We start from the raw sequence: 18463 nt of genomic DNA on the forward strand, positions 1-18463 counted from the left end.
AGTAAACTGCAAAACAAAACCCAAGTGACAAGTTTCGTTAGGAGAATATTTATCCAGCTTAGAATGCAGTGCAAATGATGATGCTCCGTGTAGATCACAAATTTACGTCCCTTGCTGAAAGTGTTTCACTGTGAGTTTCATAGCCAGAAGTTCACAGCCAAATGTGCTGTAATGTTGTTCTGCTGGTTTCAGCTGTCTTGAAAAATATGCACGAGTTTGTAGTTGTTATTTGTTCTGTTGTTGCAACACTACACCTACAGCTGATGCATCAACGACCAGTGAAAACTGGACATCAGGTACAGGCTGTATGAGTAATGAGGTTGTTGCTAGTTTCTCCTTCATTTTGTTAAACGTTTTAAGCTGAACACCATTCAGCGAAATCTACCCATTTTTCTTTTTCCTGTTACGTAACAGGTCAGAAAAAGGAGACAGAAGATTCACAGAGCATGGGATAAAGCGTCTGTAGTAGTTTAACAGACCGAAGAAGGGACTTAGTTGATGAAATGAAGTGGGTGGTTGAAGTTCTCGTAGAGCCTTCATCTTTTCAGATAAGGGGGATATACCTTCAGAGTTGATAATGTGGCCCAAGAAAACTGGTGACAAAGCACCAAGTTAATCCTCACCTGAAATTGTTCAGACAATAGACAGAGGTGAGTTACATGTTCCTCAAATGAGGCACTTGCCACGAGAATGTCGTCTACATAGTTATAAATGAAGTTCAATTCACGCACTATTTTTCCATGAAATGTTGGAACGTATTAGCTGTGTTTCACAAAGCAAAGGGCTTAATTAAAAATTCATCACTCCAAATGGAGTTGTTACCGTTGTTCTGGGTATGTCAGCCAGATTCACTGAAATCTGATGGTAAGCCTTAACCAAATCTATTTTGGAAAAGATCTTACAACCAAGCAAGCTATTGGATTTGTGGGATTGGGAAACGATCATGTACGGTCATGGTATTAAGTCGTCGATAGTCTCCAGTCGAGCATCAATCTATGCTTTGGGAGCGTATGCAAAGGGAAGCCCATGAACTAGATGAGGAGCATATAATTCCCAGCTGCAGCATATCGTTAAACTCTACCTTCACTGCCTTTAGTTTATCTGGTTGGAGACGGTGAGGACGTGAGAACATAGAAACATCTGTGATCTCAATGTGATGCTTTGTTGTGTGAGTTGGTTTGCTCAAAACAAAATTCAAGTTTGTTAACTCCAGATACGAGTGTAATAAGGTTTGATGTGGGTCGTCGTCAGCAGCAATGAAAAATACTGAGCTGATACATGAGACGTTTGATGTCAAACCCAGGACAGAAAAGTTCTGTATTAGTATCTATCAGCTGTCGTCTGTGCATATCCACTATCAGGTTGAAGTGGTGCAGAGAGTCCATGTCTAGAATGGGGTAAGGTATGATAAAAAAAAACACATAAATAATTCCAAGTCTATAGAACGAAAAATAGAAATTTGGCCATGCATGGGAATAGAAGAGTGATTTACTGCTTGCAATGTAATGGACGATACTAGCAGATTCTTGGTAAGGAGTTTTAGTGATCAAATCCTGCAAAACTGCTCTTGTATCGACGAAATAACGTGCTTAGGATCTGGAGTCAGTAATAAAATAGACACAGTTGTTCTTTATATCCCATGAAGAGTGACTTCCTAGGCCTTAGTTTCCTTGGTTCGAAAATAAACTGGGCATTTTACATCTCTGTGTCTCCACTTATTCAACTTTGTGGCAACAAAGGCAACGTGGAGATGAGAAGAGAGTCTGGTGTCACTGCATGTGTGGCTGCGGCTCTGACTTGCTCACTCATCTCACCTCTTGTATGAGGTTTTTAATGACTTTGAGGATAGCTATATCAGCGAGCAGTTTGTTTGGCTTCCTTTAAAGTAGACAGCCCGCATCATAGTAGTTAGTGAGGCTAGCTGTCCTGAAATAGCAGCAGTTTTGTTTTTAATATATATACATTTATAGAAAATAGACCAAAAAAATCAAATATTCTAAAATGGTGATATATTGTCAATGAAACACGTCCCAGAGAGAAATAAATAGTCCAAACAATTCGTGACACATATGGAACTTATATTTATTTTTTTGAATTTGACACAAAAACGATCTTAAGAAAAAATCTAAAAAATTAAAAGATATAAGTAAGCAGAAGTTTTCTCTTGTTTCGAACAATGTTTGCTTATACAGTATGGAACGATAAAATTGTCGCCCTAAAGAAAACGACACTACAGCTTTATTTTAAAGCTTTTATTGAAAAAAATCAATTCAGGTAACTTGATTATGTAGTAGAGCTGACATATATTTAATATAATCCTCTTTCAGCCTCAATCACCGCCTCGATATGGGCCTGGAACTGGGAGCATGCGTTTTCCACAAGTGCCGGTAGGAGCTCTGCAAATACTCGGCAGCGATCAGACTGACTTTGGTGTTGTGGGAGGTCATGTTGGTGAAGTTCTCGATATATGACCAAGCGAAGTAGTCCAGCGGATTCAGGTCGAGGGGAAGATGGTTGCCAGTGAGAGAAGGGTAAAAAGTCCGAGCACTACTTCTGAAACAAAGCCTGGGTCTCTTTAGACTTGTGGGCCAGTGCCGAGTTCTGCTGCCAAACCCAGGGTTTGCTAGCGACCACCTTATCTCACTAGGGGATCACCACACTCTTCAGCACATCCAGGTACACTTTGGTGTTGACTTTCAAGTCGATTTTGAAGATATGAGGTGGCATGACGTGACCCTCACTTCAAACCACACTAAAGACCATAACTGTGCCCGGAAACTTCGTTGAGCTGTGCCCTCAAGTGTTGAACCGTCCAGATTTGCATTTTTAGGGTGCTGCCAATGGTCTTGGATCGGTAGAGAGCATGAGTGGTGCATCTCCGATCTTGCTTGTTGAACATTGTCTCACTTTCAGACATGATCGAAGGCTCCTATTGTTCTTGGGATTGGTACACAACTGGCCAACTAGTAGATGGTCTGCAACAAAAAAGAAAATCGGTTTTTATCAAACGGAAATGGAATTATCTCGTCTTTTCTGTGGCGACAATTTCATCGTTCCACAATATGTGTGTGTGTGTGTGTGTGTGTATATATATTCTCCTGGTCTTTATAATAAGTGGAAGAGTTTATTATTATCCATAGGGTGGCCACACCACAACATAATCCTTGACCTCTAATCGTCGGCAGTGGAAGGGATACACAGCTTATACACATCTTCCGTTATAAGAGAGTAACGTTTTCTTTATCACCTGAGGTTTTCATTCTTAAAAGTTTTCATATAATTCATGTATACAGGTTGTGGGCAAAAAGGCTTTGATTTTTAAAACCTACATTGTTTGTTTTTATCGTTTTTGGAAAATGGTGATACCCTTCACCATTCGTGTGTATAATTGATGCCTCGCAATGTATTATGACTACACTATCTCACTATGTAATGTTATTTACTGAAGCATTTTTTTTTCTTCTGTTTTGCAGACTCCATGTTTTTGGCCCTCTCGAAGTGGAGAACCCGAAAATACTGATTATGGTAAGCAGATCGCGTTATCCACTCATAGCGTATAGTTCCTTTTGTTCAGTTAGAATTATGTATTTTGTACTCAAGTTTACCAACGCGTTATTAGAGAAACTAAATTAATTTTCAACACGCATATGGATGGCTAAAATTCACCATGTATTTGTTAGTAATATAAATATGTATCGGAAACTCAAAAAACAGATAAGAGGCAATTAGGGGGGAGGAGAATAAATATACTTCAGTTATTAATAGTTTGTCTATGACAAACAATAAATACAGTAGATGAAATGTGTAAGCCATACAGATTTAATATATTGAATGATATGAAATATGTAAAACATAGATTTAATATATTGAATATGAAGCACAAAACAAGCCAATGCTGTAGTGTGTCTGGAAAACAAATAATGAAATAGTCAGCGTAATAGTTTCCTATGAATTTGAATAGAGATCTCTTTATGAAGTAGTAGGTCAATATTTTGGGGTAAATTAATGAAAAGGTGGGTTTGTTTTAACCAAATAAGGTGTAATGTCGTAGACATCCACCATTGTTTGATGATGTGTTTAGAACTGGAATTAATAGTCGACTTCAGTAAATTTACAGCACAAATGTTACGTTACATGGGAGGAATGCTTTCGAACCTCAACAGATTTCCAGTCATCATCTATCTCTTCAACAGAAGTTTTCAGTTATTCTCGTTGTGTTGATAACATGTAACAGAAGTATTAATTCGTCTGAGTCATCGATGCGGAAGAAGAGAAATGGTTTTATTTTCAAAATAATTTTTTTGGAAGTTTTCATGATTCCTCTTAGTAATAATAATAATTCTTAATCTAAAAAGCTTTGATAGCATATTGTTGCTAGTTGTATTTTAAGTTATGCTAGTAGTAATAGTTATCAAGACCAAGGTGATGACTAGTTAGAAAGCCTACGTGCATCTCAATTTTTTGTTCTACCTGTCTGTATTGGGTACACAAAAAGACAAAATTTTCTGGTCTGCATGAAGTCCTCATAGTTTGGTTACAGCTATTTGTAAACTTGCAAGCTTGCAGTCCTTTTTCACTGTTATATGTGAAGTTTTAGCCTAGAAAATATAAAGGAATTGCATAGAAGCAACATTGTCGCTCTCACTTCATTAATTTGTGGTTCAGCAACTGACATATCTTTGTTTGCCACATGTAGAGGCAGAAACGACCAAACGACAAGAAATGGTTGAGACTAGCAACAGCCTGTGTGTGAAAGACAGAGAGACCAGAGAAGAAGAAAGGTTGGGGTGGGGGGCAATCAAATTACAGATACACTTTTGCACCCTATCAAGAACCCTTAGATGGGACAATGATTGAAAACAGTACTCCATACATGGTCTGATAGTAGTATGTTTAGGAATGTGTGATAGCCAGAGGTGGAAGGGACATATGACCGTTTAATATCCTGTGATGTTTTTGACTTTGTCATTGTTGCTGCTGTTGTTGTTGTTGTTATTGCTGCTGCTGCCGCTGCTTGAATCTTACTCTTGCACTGAGCTTACAAAAATTATGCCTCAGGATTCTCTGATTCGTGTGAAATCCTCCTTGCTGAACGGAGCTATTCATTGTACATACAAGGTTGAAAATTTAAACCCTAATATGCAGAATATAAAGAACCAGCAATTGCCTACAAAATCAGGGTATGTTTGGCTTTGAACATGCAAAAAAATATGCACAGAAACAAATTTGTTATGTTCATTCTACGGATTTGCAGTTTTAACTGGCATGGCTGCACATGCAGAGACAAAAAGAAGACGATGTAGCCTGATGTTGACTCTTCCTGGATTGTCACCAGAGCCATGTTACCCGGGTAGCTTCAACACTACCACATTCCCACTGCCTTTGTCATGATGAAGAATGGTTGCACCTTAAAGGGGCGCTGATGATGATCGTTCGACCGATTTAATGTTCATAAAATTGTTAGACAGGGAAAGTAAATTTGCATGGATCACACGTAGCAGAGGATTTTACAGGCGATCTTCATGTCAGTTGATGAAAATGTTGAAATAAGTAACCCCCAAAATTGTGACTACATGTTTTAAAAAAAGAAATGGAACAACCGAAGTAATCTGATTGCCACAGTCCGTCAACAAAGTGGAATTAATTCAATTCAATTTTGTTTATCTCGAGAGATATTACCCAGTCTAAGAGTGAGAGACTAGTTGGAGATGCACGAACCCAGATGTTCCTCTTGGCCTAACAGGAAAGAAATAAACGAGGCAGTTTTTCTTGGATTATAGCAAATGTTTTTATTCCACATTTAAAACAGTCTCGGCCACCTATAAGATTTTTAAACGAGCTACTGTTTTGGATACTGTATAAAACGAGACTTTGGGGAGCAGCGACATGTTTGTTTACAATACATTGATACTTCTGCAGGTTAGTGCATTCGGAGAAGCAGGAAACGAGAAAGGAATTCCAAAGTTTAGCAGTCCGAGAGGAGAAACTGTTAAAGTAGAAGGCTTTCCAGCATTTAGGAATTTCATCATTGAAGGGGTGAGATTTTGTTGCTTGTTGAGTTAGTCCGAAGTATGTAAATTGAAGGGGCATGAGTGTTATGAGTTCATCAGAGCACATTCCATTAGATTACGTGTAAAGCAGACACAGAGATGTAACATAGCTGAGATAGGGCAGAGACTCGTCGGGTTATTACCCTGTCTAAGAGTGAGAGACTAGTTGGAGATGCACAAACCCAGCTGTAACAAAGGAGAAGAGAAAGGACCATTTCTGCATTTGATGTCCACAGTGCCGAAGTTAAACAACTTTTGTTTATGTCATCTGATCTCACCTCTGAAGTTAACAACTGATCTATTCCTTGCTCATCACGTTTTCAAGCAATACTATACTTTGCATGCCGTGTTCTTTGACCTTCTTATGTAATAATATAACATTGTCAATAAGAAAATAAAAGTGTTTATACATGGGGAGGGGGATACTTATACATGCTCGTCTTTATGTGCTTTCCTCTTCTTTTCAGTCGCTGTTTCGTTTAGTAGTTGCTATAAAATGAGCTTCTTTTTATGCAGAACTAATACACAAGGAGAAGTTCTTAGGTGTTTTCTTCAAGGTTTTTTTTAGAGAATGGACTTAGGAGAGAGAGAGAGAGAGAGAGAGAGAGAAAGAGAGAGAGAGACCAATGTTATCTTAGCTGATTAATTACTTCTTGACTTAACTTTCTAATCTACTAAAATGAGTGACGAACACGGACAAAGATATTGGTAACATTTGATATGATTATCAATTTTCTACATCATTGCTGGTGTCTCATTCGCACGGCTTCATAGAAGTAAGAGCGACAATGTTGCTTCTATGCAATACTTTGTTTTCTGGGACAAAACCGCACATCTAACAGCAAAAAAGGCTCTGCAAACTTTCACGTTAACAAATAGCTGCAACCAATGAGGAGGATTTCATGCAGACCATAAAATTCTGAGGCACGATCTTTGTGAGCTATATGTAGAAGTTTAATTTGCTTACCGACAACAATGGCAATCATCATCAGCATGCCTTACATTTGATTTTTAGCATCAATTAAAATTTCCCAACTTAAGAATTTAGATTTACTTTCATTTTAGTTATGGTCAGTTAAAATTGAAAATGTATTTACATTGAAATCAAATTTGAATCGGTTATCCGTTTAACTGATTTGAAAATCTTAGTTTTCTCTCAACTTGAAAAACGTCACGTCATTCGTCATCGTTTCAACTCCTGTTTTGTCTACCGTTTGACCTGTTGCTTCTACTTCAAATTTACACCACCATCTTTCATTCAACCTTGGGAAGGATTCTGTTTCACACGTCTGTGGTATTATGCACTCAGTGCAACCCTTGTCAAAATTTAAACGAGCTAACTTAATCGCCACCGGTTTTAAATGTGGGAGAAATCAAGACCCCCCCCTCCTCCCGCCGCCCAAATAGTCACTTTTGTTGATTTTACTGTTTTTATGTTTTTTTTGTTTTATTTTATGCATACAATTCAAGATGGCGGTCAAAGGCGAGTTTTTTACCTGATCCCAGGTTTTATTCCCCATCGCCGTGCATTACCCTGGTACAACTCTTTCTTGACTGTGCCATCCAAGCAATAAATACCTTAAAAAAACTATCACATATCTGGAGTATGTTTAACAAATAGCAACCGGGATGGTGAGCGGATTCTCCATGCTTACCTGCAAAAAAAAAAAAAACAGCTTCAATGATTAAATCTGTTCTCACCTGAGAAGCGAAGGGTGTGAGCAGACCTGGTTCTGGCATTAAACATCATCGACAGGAATGTAAATCTATCTTAAGAAGAGTATTTCACAACAACACCTAGTCACAGTCTCTACGGACAGTTGCAGAAGATTTACCGTCATCATTTTCGTCTAAAAACACAAAAATAGAAAAGCAGCATTTTCTGGATAAGAGAAGGTCGTGATGATAGCTACCATATTCAAACCCCCCTTGGACAAACAGACAGACGGTACAAAGACGCAATATCTTGTCTTTTTTACATGGATTTTCTGCAATTGATTCGATGCAATGCCTCCGTTTAGTCTCAAAAGACAAAGAACACCCTCTGTAGGGGCAGCTGCACATGTAATTGTGAGGCAAGGGTTGCGCAATCCCTAACCACACCTCTCCTGAATCGCCACTGTTTGGATCCAGTAGCAAGGAGAAGTCCATGATGACTGGAAATAATGCCGAGATAAGCAGAGAACACGTACAGCACCCAGAAGGTCCAAATAGTCACCCATTTAATACTAACCAGGTTCAATGTTGCTTAACTTCGGTGATCCAGCAGGGATAGTGTGTTAACGTGATTATGTCGTATGAAATTATGAAATTGATTGATTTATAATTATTGATTTATAAGAAAGATATGAAATTTCATTTTATTTGAAGCTGTGTATCCTGAAGTTTTAAATTTTATCTATTTATTATTAAATTTTTTATTTGTTTTTCATTTTTATTTTTATCGCTGTATATGGATTTATTTTTATTGATTTTTATTTATGTAGCTGTATATCTATTTATTTTTATTTATTTTTATTTTGTAACTGTATATTTATTTATTTTACTGTTTAGCTGCATATTTATTTTATGTTATTTTTTATTATGTGGCTGTATATTTATTTTTATTTTTATTTTGTAACTGTATATCTATTTATTTTTATTTATTTTTATTTTGTAACTGTATATCTATTTATTTTTATTTATTTTATTTTGTAACTGTATATCTATTTATTTTTATTTATTTTTATTTTGTAACTGTATATCTATTTATTTTTATTTATTTTATTTTGTAACTGTATATCTATTTATTTTATTTATTTTTATTTTGTAACTGTATATCTATTTATTTTTTTATTTTGTAACTGTATATCTATTTATTTTATTTATTTTTATTTTGTAACTGTATATCTATTTATTTTTATTTTGTAACTGTATATCTATTTATTTTTATTTATTTTATTTTGTAACTGTATATCTATTTATTTTTATTTTGTAACTGTATATCTATTTATTTTATTGTTTAGCTGCATATTTATTTATTTTTATTTTTGTGGCTGTATATTTATTTATTTTTATTTATTTTTTATGTTGCAACTGTATGTCCATTTATTTTTGTTTTTATTTTGTAACTGTGTATTAATTTATTTTTATCTATTTTTACTTTTTAACTGCATATTTATTTATTTACTTTCAATGTTCTTTATTTTGTAGCTGTATATTTATGCAAAAGAACCATGCAGAACAAGCAGCGTTTGGAACTTGCGGATTACGAGGCCGAGAATTTGGCCAGGCTTCAAAAGATGTTCTCCAGGAAATGGGAATTTATATTTATGCAAGCAGAAGCACAAGCAAAGTAAGTTTGGATCAACAGATGAAACAAGATGGAGTAAGAAGAGGGGGAGACATAAAATGTGTGAGGGAGAGAGAGGGTGAGAGGAGATAAGAGTAAGAAAAGTACTTATCCAGAAATATAACCAGGGTAGTTTCAAAAGTAAAGCCTCCTATTTTTTTTAACTAAAAAAGTTGAAAAGCTACGAAGACGAGAGCGGTACCATTAAAACAAGCGACCTTTTGTACTCCAGAATTTATTTTCTACATAGTCACCACCATTCCCGATGAACTTTTACCAGGAATTCAATGACACATCTCTGCTTCTGATACACGTCCATGACAAGAAGTGCTTTCTTTGTCCCACATCAGAAATATCTGCAAGAGATATAACATTTTCATGACATGAATGCATAAGTTCAATCATCATAACAATTCAATTTGCAATCTCTTTTGATCCATTCAAGCTGAATAAAAAAATAGGAAGCATTACTTTAGGAGCGCCCCTGTATATAAAATGAAAGAGGAGTTTGAGTGTGAAAAATTTACATGAAAATATTGGTATATAGAGTATGAAAGAGAAGTAGAGGGAGGGTTAAATAAAGAAATACATACAAAGAAAAGGAAGAGAGAGGGGATAGATATATGTCTATGTTTCTCTCTATATAAACCTCACTCTCTCGTTATCTATCTGTATATACATATATGCAATTAAAATAAAAAATATAATAATCGTAATATTAATAGAATACAAACTTAGTATTTCCGTGTATATTCATCCTCCTATAATAATTAAAAAAAAATAACTAATGACTTAAATAACGCACTTAGTATTTAGTCTCACAGTTATTATTATCAGGTGAAAGGTCTATGATAGTGTGCTGTTGTATAGCATTGAGTGTTGGGCCCTCTGTCGAAATGCACATAGGTGATAAAAATAGATGAATAAGTGAGTAAGAATGCAATAAGACTAGAGGGGGCGCCCGGCTTTACCCAGTCGTAAAATACGCTTAAATATGATATTTTAATCTGTATTATTATAGAGTTGTGATTTCAAAAGTAAAAAAAAAGTAAAACAAATAAGTACGTATTAGATACGTTTGAAAGCCAAATCACAACGCAATATTATGAAGGATTAGCAATATTTATTTGTTTAAAATTAATATATTTCGAAGTAAGACTTCATCTTCAGAATTTTGTACACTTTCTTCTTTTTTTTCTTGCTAGGGTGTTGAGTTAGAAAATAAAATCAGTTATTAAAAGAAAGTCCACATGTTGTTCCTTGGCAATGTTTTTTTTTTTTTTTTTTTTTTTTTTTTGAAATGCTGGAAGAGCGTTGGCTACGTAATATTCAGTTAAGGTTGCAGGTTCCGTGATAGAAGCATTGATTAAATTTCAAAATGAATATGTATTAGATATGTTTGAAGAATAAACAATATTTATTTGTTTAAAATTAGTATATTTCAAAGTAAGACTTTATAAAGAATCGGAATCGATAATTGTATCAAAATTCGGAATTTACTATGGAATCGGTAATTGTACCGAAATCAGAAAAAATATGGGACGCGTCCCATTACTAATAGCTAATAACTCAGACTCGCTTTCTTCCTCACTTCGAGCCGGAATTTCTTTAGGAAGAGACTTTTCTCTCCTCTCACCGTTTTCTCTGCTTGAGCAAAAGTCGCCTATCCATCCGAGTTCGGTCTTTTATTCCTCTCAAATCTCGGGAATTCTCGCGGTTAATCTCACCCTTTTTCCAATAAAACCAACCACATCTACCGCTTCTTCTTCCTCCTTCTCTTCTTCCACTCCCAGCCCCTGTGTGTTGACAGCAAACAGAGCAGACTTTGTCTTTTGGAGGTGAGTGCATTAGAAGAATTACTACTACTATATATATATATATATATATATATATATATATATATATATATATTACTAGCGCGGGGGGGGGGCGGTCGTAAAATACGCTTAAATATGATATTTTAATCTGTCCAGATTCCGTATCTAATTTTATAGAGTTGTGATTTCAAAAGTTAAAAAAAAACGTATTTGAGTGCTATCATCTAGAATCGAAACTGTAGCATTCAAAGCTGGTGACGTTACCACTGTACCAATGTGACACGCATATGAACTGATTAAAAATAAACTAAGATGAATGTTCAAAATGTATAACGATTTTTTCAATTTTAACCCCTTTTTGACCCCTTAAAAACTATTTTAACCGGCTAAAGACCCATAAAAAAAGGGTCCATAAAAAATCCAATCATTTGAACGTCCTAGCGCCGCTCTGCAACTTTTAGTTTCGGAAGAGATAGAGTTTGAAAATATGGAGACAGAAAGACAGACATAGTGAGTTCTATGAAGTAGATTTTCTCCTTGATAACTAAAATTTTATTTATTTTTTTAAAATAAATTGCTAAATAAAATAGTTTAAAATTTATTCCATTCACTGCGAGCGGTATTTATTGCAGTATAACTATAAAACAATATTACTCATCCACACAGATTTTAAAACATCTATCATTTGACAAAAAAGTTTTTACTCGAAATATATTATGGAACATTCACGCACACATTAGATGAGTGTGTAGACGTTTTGACTAATTTTTTTCTATTGAAAAATATTTTTTTTAAATAAATAAATCGGAAATCACTTTTTTGTCTCAATACCATTTCTTGCATTTCTTTTAATATTTTTCAACAAAATATCACACGCAAACAATGCTTCAAGCAAACTATATATATATATATATATATATATATATATATACACACACACACACACACACGCACGCACACACATATATATATATAATGTCAATGAATAATAAAGCATATTGAAGCAAACAAAATACTATGACCTTCACCTTCACCGAGGTGAACGATTTATATGACCTTCACCGAGGTGCGCGACTTGACACACAAAGATAAACTGCCTCTTAATTACCTGCTAACGAACGCGTCACTGTAACGTCCAATGACAACAACAACAACAACAACAACCTTCTCACTCGACCTGCCTTTATACCACTATCTCAATCCCTTCTTTTGCGCATGCGCCTGTAGATTCCTGACAACCTCGAGACTTCCGCTTATAAAAACCTAAGTCTTGTTGTCGCGCATGCCTATACAAGGCACAAACACGAGGGCGTTTCTTGTGTTGGTAAGTACTACAAATACCTTTAGTAGAATGAAAAATAGCAAGGCTAAAACATGTAGTTCATTAACTTCAACCTGTTATTTATGTTTTGTGGAAAAACATGAAATTATTACGTCAAAGAATGAGAGTTCATATAGAAACGTTGTTTTAATTTGAATAAAATAAAAGACGCATCAAGCGCACTAGATGCGTATTTTATTTTATTTAAATTAAAACAACGTTTCCATATGCATTCTCATTCTTTGACGATATTCTAGCGTTGCATACGCACAGTTCAAACATTTAAAAATACAACCGCTAGTAATAACGCGCGGCTCTTTACAAACAGACTTCTTTCTCCAAATTTACAACATGGCAAGGAAGAAGAAAAGGAAAAAAAATAAAAAGAAACAACATACTGAAGATGGAGTATACCTCTGAAATATATTTGTGATAAATTTAAAACAAGTTTATTTTCCTAATATTACGTTGTATTTGGCTTTCAAGTGCACTTGATGCGTATTTTATTTTATGAAATTATTAGACTAAAGGACCGTGAAAAATTATTAAATGTAGAAGTAGAATCTGCTATAAGCTGCAAACACTTTGGTGGCTACGTCTTAAATAAATGTATAAAACGAATGGCGATCCCCGTAGTTGTAACCCTACAATTCATAACCCTTCACATCCAATTATCTTAATTAATAAATGAACCAAGGAAAGAGTTGAAAGTATATAAAGTAGTTCCTATACACTACAAATTAATAACTATACTGACTAAAAAACCGACACACCTCTAATTAATAACTATACTCACCGGAAAGACTAGGCTAGTATAAATAACTTAGCGAAAATAAGGAAGGAGGCATCCTCTTATTCACCCTCAACACCATCTCAAACGCTACCGTTTAATACCAAACTAAATGAACAGAAACACAATATGTCACTAACTGGATGAAAGTGAGGGCACTTTCCACACTTAATAATTCAACACCCGAAAACGATTAACTAAAATAATCTATGGGTCTAGCACGTTTGTAATTAGAATGCTGATATATGCCTACACAAAAGTATTATCGTAAAGCAACGTTACATAAGGAAACCAACCACATAATTGATCCTAAACGATAACTAAGTACTCTAACTAGAGCACTTTGGGAATAGAATACTTCTCCAATATAAACAGACATCGTGTACCTGTTTGCATGTATATGGTCTGGAAAACCTATCTCTATAACGAAACATATAAACTTATAAAATATATTTATATTCTTGTATTGGGGAAAAGATAAACAACCCAAATGAAAAAAATGACAACCATCGAAATTAAGTTTATACATAGATATGAAAATCACTATCAGTGCAATTATTTGAACACAGTATACCACTTTTATTCAAATCATATAAATAACTATATATTCGTTTATTGACTGTTAATTTGACCATATGGACATATATTTTATAAATAAACAAATAAATAAATAATTTAAAAACGAGAAACAAATGAACGTATAAAAATAGAAGAATAAAATAAATAAATAATAAAAATAGAGCTTATAAATAAAATAGATTGATAATAAAGTCGCCACCAGACAAGAAAAAACAACCATAAAACCTAAGATAGTGAAGTAATAGCGATGAGGGTATAATAATACTTCAGATCAAAGCGAAAACTTAGGCCAATAAACAACTGCCAAATTAAAATAATACCAATATCTTCCTGCTGTGAGCTGCTTGATCACACGGGATCGTACTCCCCCCTCTTCCTTATACCTTCCCACCCCTACTCTCTCTTCATCACATCTCCCTCCAGATTCTCTACTACTCACATTCACAAAGTATATACCCCATTTTCTTTCAGAGCGTAAACCACACCCGAATATATTTTATAAAAAACGAATGTAATGTAAGGGTTGTAAAGAGATAGCTTCAAATTTAGGGGTAGCAAAACCAAAGCAAAATATGATTAAAGTAAAAATAAAATAGATAAACCCAATAATTTAGTATATAATACCTGTTCACACTGAAACACTTATCACAATATTCTGTGGATCTATATTAAAAAACCTTGTTAAACTTTGTGACATATTTCCATTCTATGGAGGTCAGGAGCGAACGAACACCCTATAATTTTATTATACCATATTTCTTCAAACTGAAACCTAATTACCAAAGTATACTAACGCAGATAGATATGAAAAGTATTTATTAAAGTTTGTGCCTATTTCCAGTCTATGGCGGCCAGGCGCGAACGCAGACCCCCACAATTTTATTATACCATCCCTATTTAAGTTAAAACATACTTATCAAAGTATTCTTATGTACATCTATATCAAAAACACTTGTAAACGTTTTTTTTTTTAATTTTTTAATTTTTTATTTCTCTACTTTGTGGACCAGGCACGTACGCAGACCCCACAATTTTAATGAATCGTCATTATGCCAGATCAAACATACCAATTCCTGTGTCTCGATACATCTTCTATCATTATATGTGATCAATTTTCTATAATAGTCAACCATATAGGAGCCTATTCGTGACCAGACACACACAGAGACGTTCAGCTTTATATATATATATATATATATATATATATATATATATATATATATATATATATATATGTATAAACTACGGTGGTTCTGTACAATTACACCCTTTTTATATAAAAGATTTTTCATTTAATCTACGGGCAATGATGTTAGGACCTTATTATACAACTAGTCTGGGTGCTCGGCGTTACCTGGAGGTGTGTGTTGAGCAAAAAAAAAAAGTGGTAGTAGACATGCAGGCTCGAACCCGGACCGCGAAGGAGGAAAATAATGTGAAAAGGGAGTTGGAAATTAACTTTTGCCTAGGTGGAGGATATTGGCAAAAGGATGAAATAAAAAAATATTTTTAAAAAGTTAGAGAGAGAGAGAAGGGGGATTGAACTCGAAAACATCGGGTAATTATTCTTCCTCGTTAATCATTAGGCCAAAGAGGATAGTGAATTCAATGAGTTGGTAATTAACTTAAGAAACACAGGAGTCGCCACGCATCTTTTAAACTGGTCAAGGGACAGATTAGCTTCCTGCTTTCTGTCATTTTATTTATTTTTGTCTCAGTATGAAGGGTTTCTCCTACATCGACCAATGACCAATTGACTTAAGTGAAGCATCAATCCCACGCGAAGGCCAAGAAATGCTTTGCTGCTTTTTCGAACAGTTTTGCATTATACGTAAAAAAACAAACAAACACCGAGACGACGGCATAGTGGGAATTTTGTTGAACTCGACCCAAAAAAAGATAGAGACGATGGCCGTTTGCGAATCCAAGATATTATGATCTATGAAGTTTGCGAAAACTTTTTGCAGAATCTAACCGATGCGAGAAGCCCGATGCAAAAAGATATATTCTGTATTTTTTTACTGGTCGCCATGTTTGTTTATGCGCGCACATGCATTCAATTTTTGTGCGTTTATACATTAATTCTGTGTACTGACTTGCACTTTTATACATTCATTCTGTATACTCGCTATTCTATAGCTAGCTATAACATACACTAACCTAACGAGTCATAGGTAGTCTAGTGTGTATATATATATATATATATATATATATATATATATATATATATATATATATATATATATATATATATATATATAGTCTAATAAAAGCTTTGAATAAAAAAAAATGCGAAAATAAAAATAAAGAATGCGGTTTAGATTCCCGGAAGGAAACAAATATTAATTTTAACCTATCGAAGACTACGCACCTACATAATCCGATTTCTAAAATGTTTATAATGACCAAAGAGAATTCATTTATATATGGATGAAAAAAAAAAAACCTTAACTAAAATTGTTAAATAGAAATAGACTTAGCACTTGCATAAGTCGATTTCGAAAAAGTCTTCAATTTTAAAACAGGATTTAACTACATAAGGATGAAAAGAGAAAACCTTAACTAAAATTTTGTAAATAGAAAACGGAGATCATCAGCTGTTAACCATGTAGCTGTTTCGGAGATTTATATATATGTGTGTGTGTGTGTGTGTGTGTGTGTGTGTGTGTGTGTGTGTGTGTGTGTGTGTGTGTGTGGAGAGAGAGAGAGAGAGAGAGAGAGAGAGAGAGAGAGAGAGAGAGAGAGAGAGAGAGATGATAAATTTGACGTCAAAAAATTCTCATTATGGGAATAACAAAAGTATAATTGTCAGAAAAGAGCCAAGAAAGTTGTAAAAGTCAGATTTAGTAGTTGCTGTGGTAAAACAAAAGGATGCAATATTTGAAACAGAATTGAAATAAAGTAAAACTGCAAGCGAAATAAAATCAGAAACTCGTGAAAGAGAAGGAAGAAAGGGACAAAAAGATATTTTTCTAAAGAGCCAAAAACCAAATTAGATCGGTGCCATAAAAGAGACTGTTTGCAGCTACAAAATGAAGACCAAGAAACTGCATTTTTCACGTGTGCATTCGTCAAATTTGATTAGACATAGTGGAAACTGCGGTTTTGCATCAACCCGAGTAAAAGCTTGTCAGACAAAATGCAAAACTAAGTGCAACGGAAAAATGAAGTTACAACAGAATTATTCATCCAGAAAAATACAAGAACTGCATTTTATAGTAGCATGCAAAGTGCGTGGGTAGCGGGTTACTCGCATCAAGCATCAATATATATATGTGTATATATATCTATGTGTGCGTGTATATATATATATATGTGTGTGTGTGTATGTATTTATATGTGTGTGCATATATATATATATATATATGTACAGTCTCGGCAAAAAGAAAGTGCGCACTTGTAATTTTTTCAAAAGCTGCAAATTTATGATACATTTAATGTAACTTTTTAAACAACCTATACCTCATTTGATTCGCCTTTTATTCCTCTATTATTTTACCTACCTCAAACACGTATATTTGGATGTAAGCAAATAAACAAATATTATTTATTCATTCATGTTTTACTTATAAAACAGTATTCTACGAACACGTGTTTCGCTGTACTACCTCTCGTCAGTGTAGCTTGACTATTTAAAAATATGGGCGATTTTCTAAAGAAAAATAGTTTCTATGATCTTCAAGATTGCATATATATAATATATATATATATATATATATATATATATATATATATATATATATATATATATATATATACTAGCAGAAGTACCCGTCGTTGATTGGGTTCAAAAACAGCCTACAGAAAATGGTTTGTGATTAATGAAAATATGACAGGTTATGAAAAGGAGGGGGTTGTAAAAAAAAAATAGGTTTAATACTCAAAAATTTTACCCTAAGCAAAATATGATGAAAGTAAAGATAATTTTCGCGAAAATATATTTTTATATCAACTTTGTTTCCATTCGTAGCCAAGAGTGACCAACAAAATGATGTTTCCTTACAAAGAGAAAATGTTATATATATAATAATATAAATATACAAGACATAAATGTTACCATAGTCAATAAAAGTTACTTTTATGGTAGAAAAGTTAATTGGTTTGTATTTTTAAGTAGTTTGTAAAAAATTTTTTTTTAATTCACGAACCGGTTTTAAAAAAAATCAAAATCGCAGCGACTTTGAAATGGGGAGCCCCGTTTTCAATTTGAAGGAGGGGCACCTGAGCATTCTGTTAACAATTTAAGAGAGTTCCGTCAACGTAAGGAATATTTATAAACATATTTTAATGTTTTCCGTTATTTTGTGCTTGAGGAATATTCGATTATGGCATGTGTAGTTTATATAAAAATTCATTTAAGTAGTTATCGCCTCAAATTTCGTGTTAATTTCGGTTCGCTGAAATTATTTCAATTAAAGAGCATTAAAAACTATTTCAAAACAAAAAAAAACATGAACTGAAATTTTATTGACTATGGTAACATTTATTTCTTGTATATTTATTTTTTTGGGTAGTCGTTTGTTGGCTTTTCTGCTAAACACTCTTACTAAATAATATCAACGAAATATTGAAAAA

At 34.1% G+C, this 18463-nt stretch overlaps 1 protein-coding gene across 7 annotated transcripts in view; it reads left to right on the forward strand.

Moving 5' to 3' along the window:
• LOC145294057 (regulator of G-protein signaling 7-like) overlaps positions 1-18463 on the forward strand; it is a 728168-nt gene that overhangs the window by 344459 nt on the left and 365246 nt on the right. For all 7 annotated transcript variants that reach the window (XM_080141049.1, XM_080141054.1, XM_080141050.1 and 4 more), the window contains exons 5-6: positions 3474-3525; positions 9243-9384. In XM_080141049.1, coding sequence (XP_079997175.1) covers positions 3474-3525; positions 9243-9384 — 194 coding nt within the window. The remainder of the gene's footprint in view (positions 1-3473; positions 3526-9242; positions 9385-18463) is intronic.

Source organism: Euprymna scolopes, chromosome 15 (assembly GCF_053919585.1).
Source record: "Euprymna scolopes isolate OS-2025 chromosome 15, ASM5391958v1, whole genome shotgun sequence".
Classification (NCBI taxonomy): Eukaryota; Metazoa; Mollusca; class Cephalopoda; order Sepiida; family Sepiolidae; genus Euprymna; species Euprymna scolopes.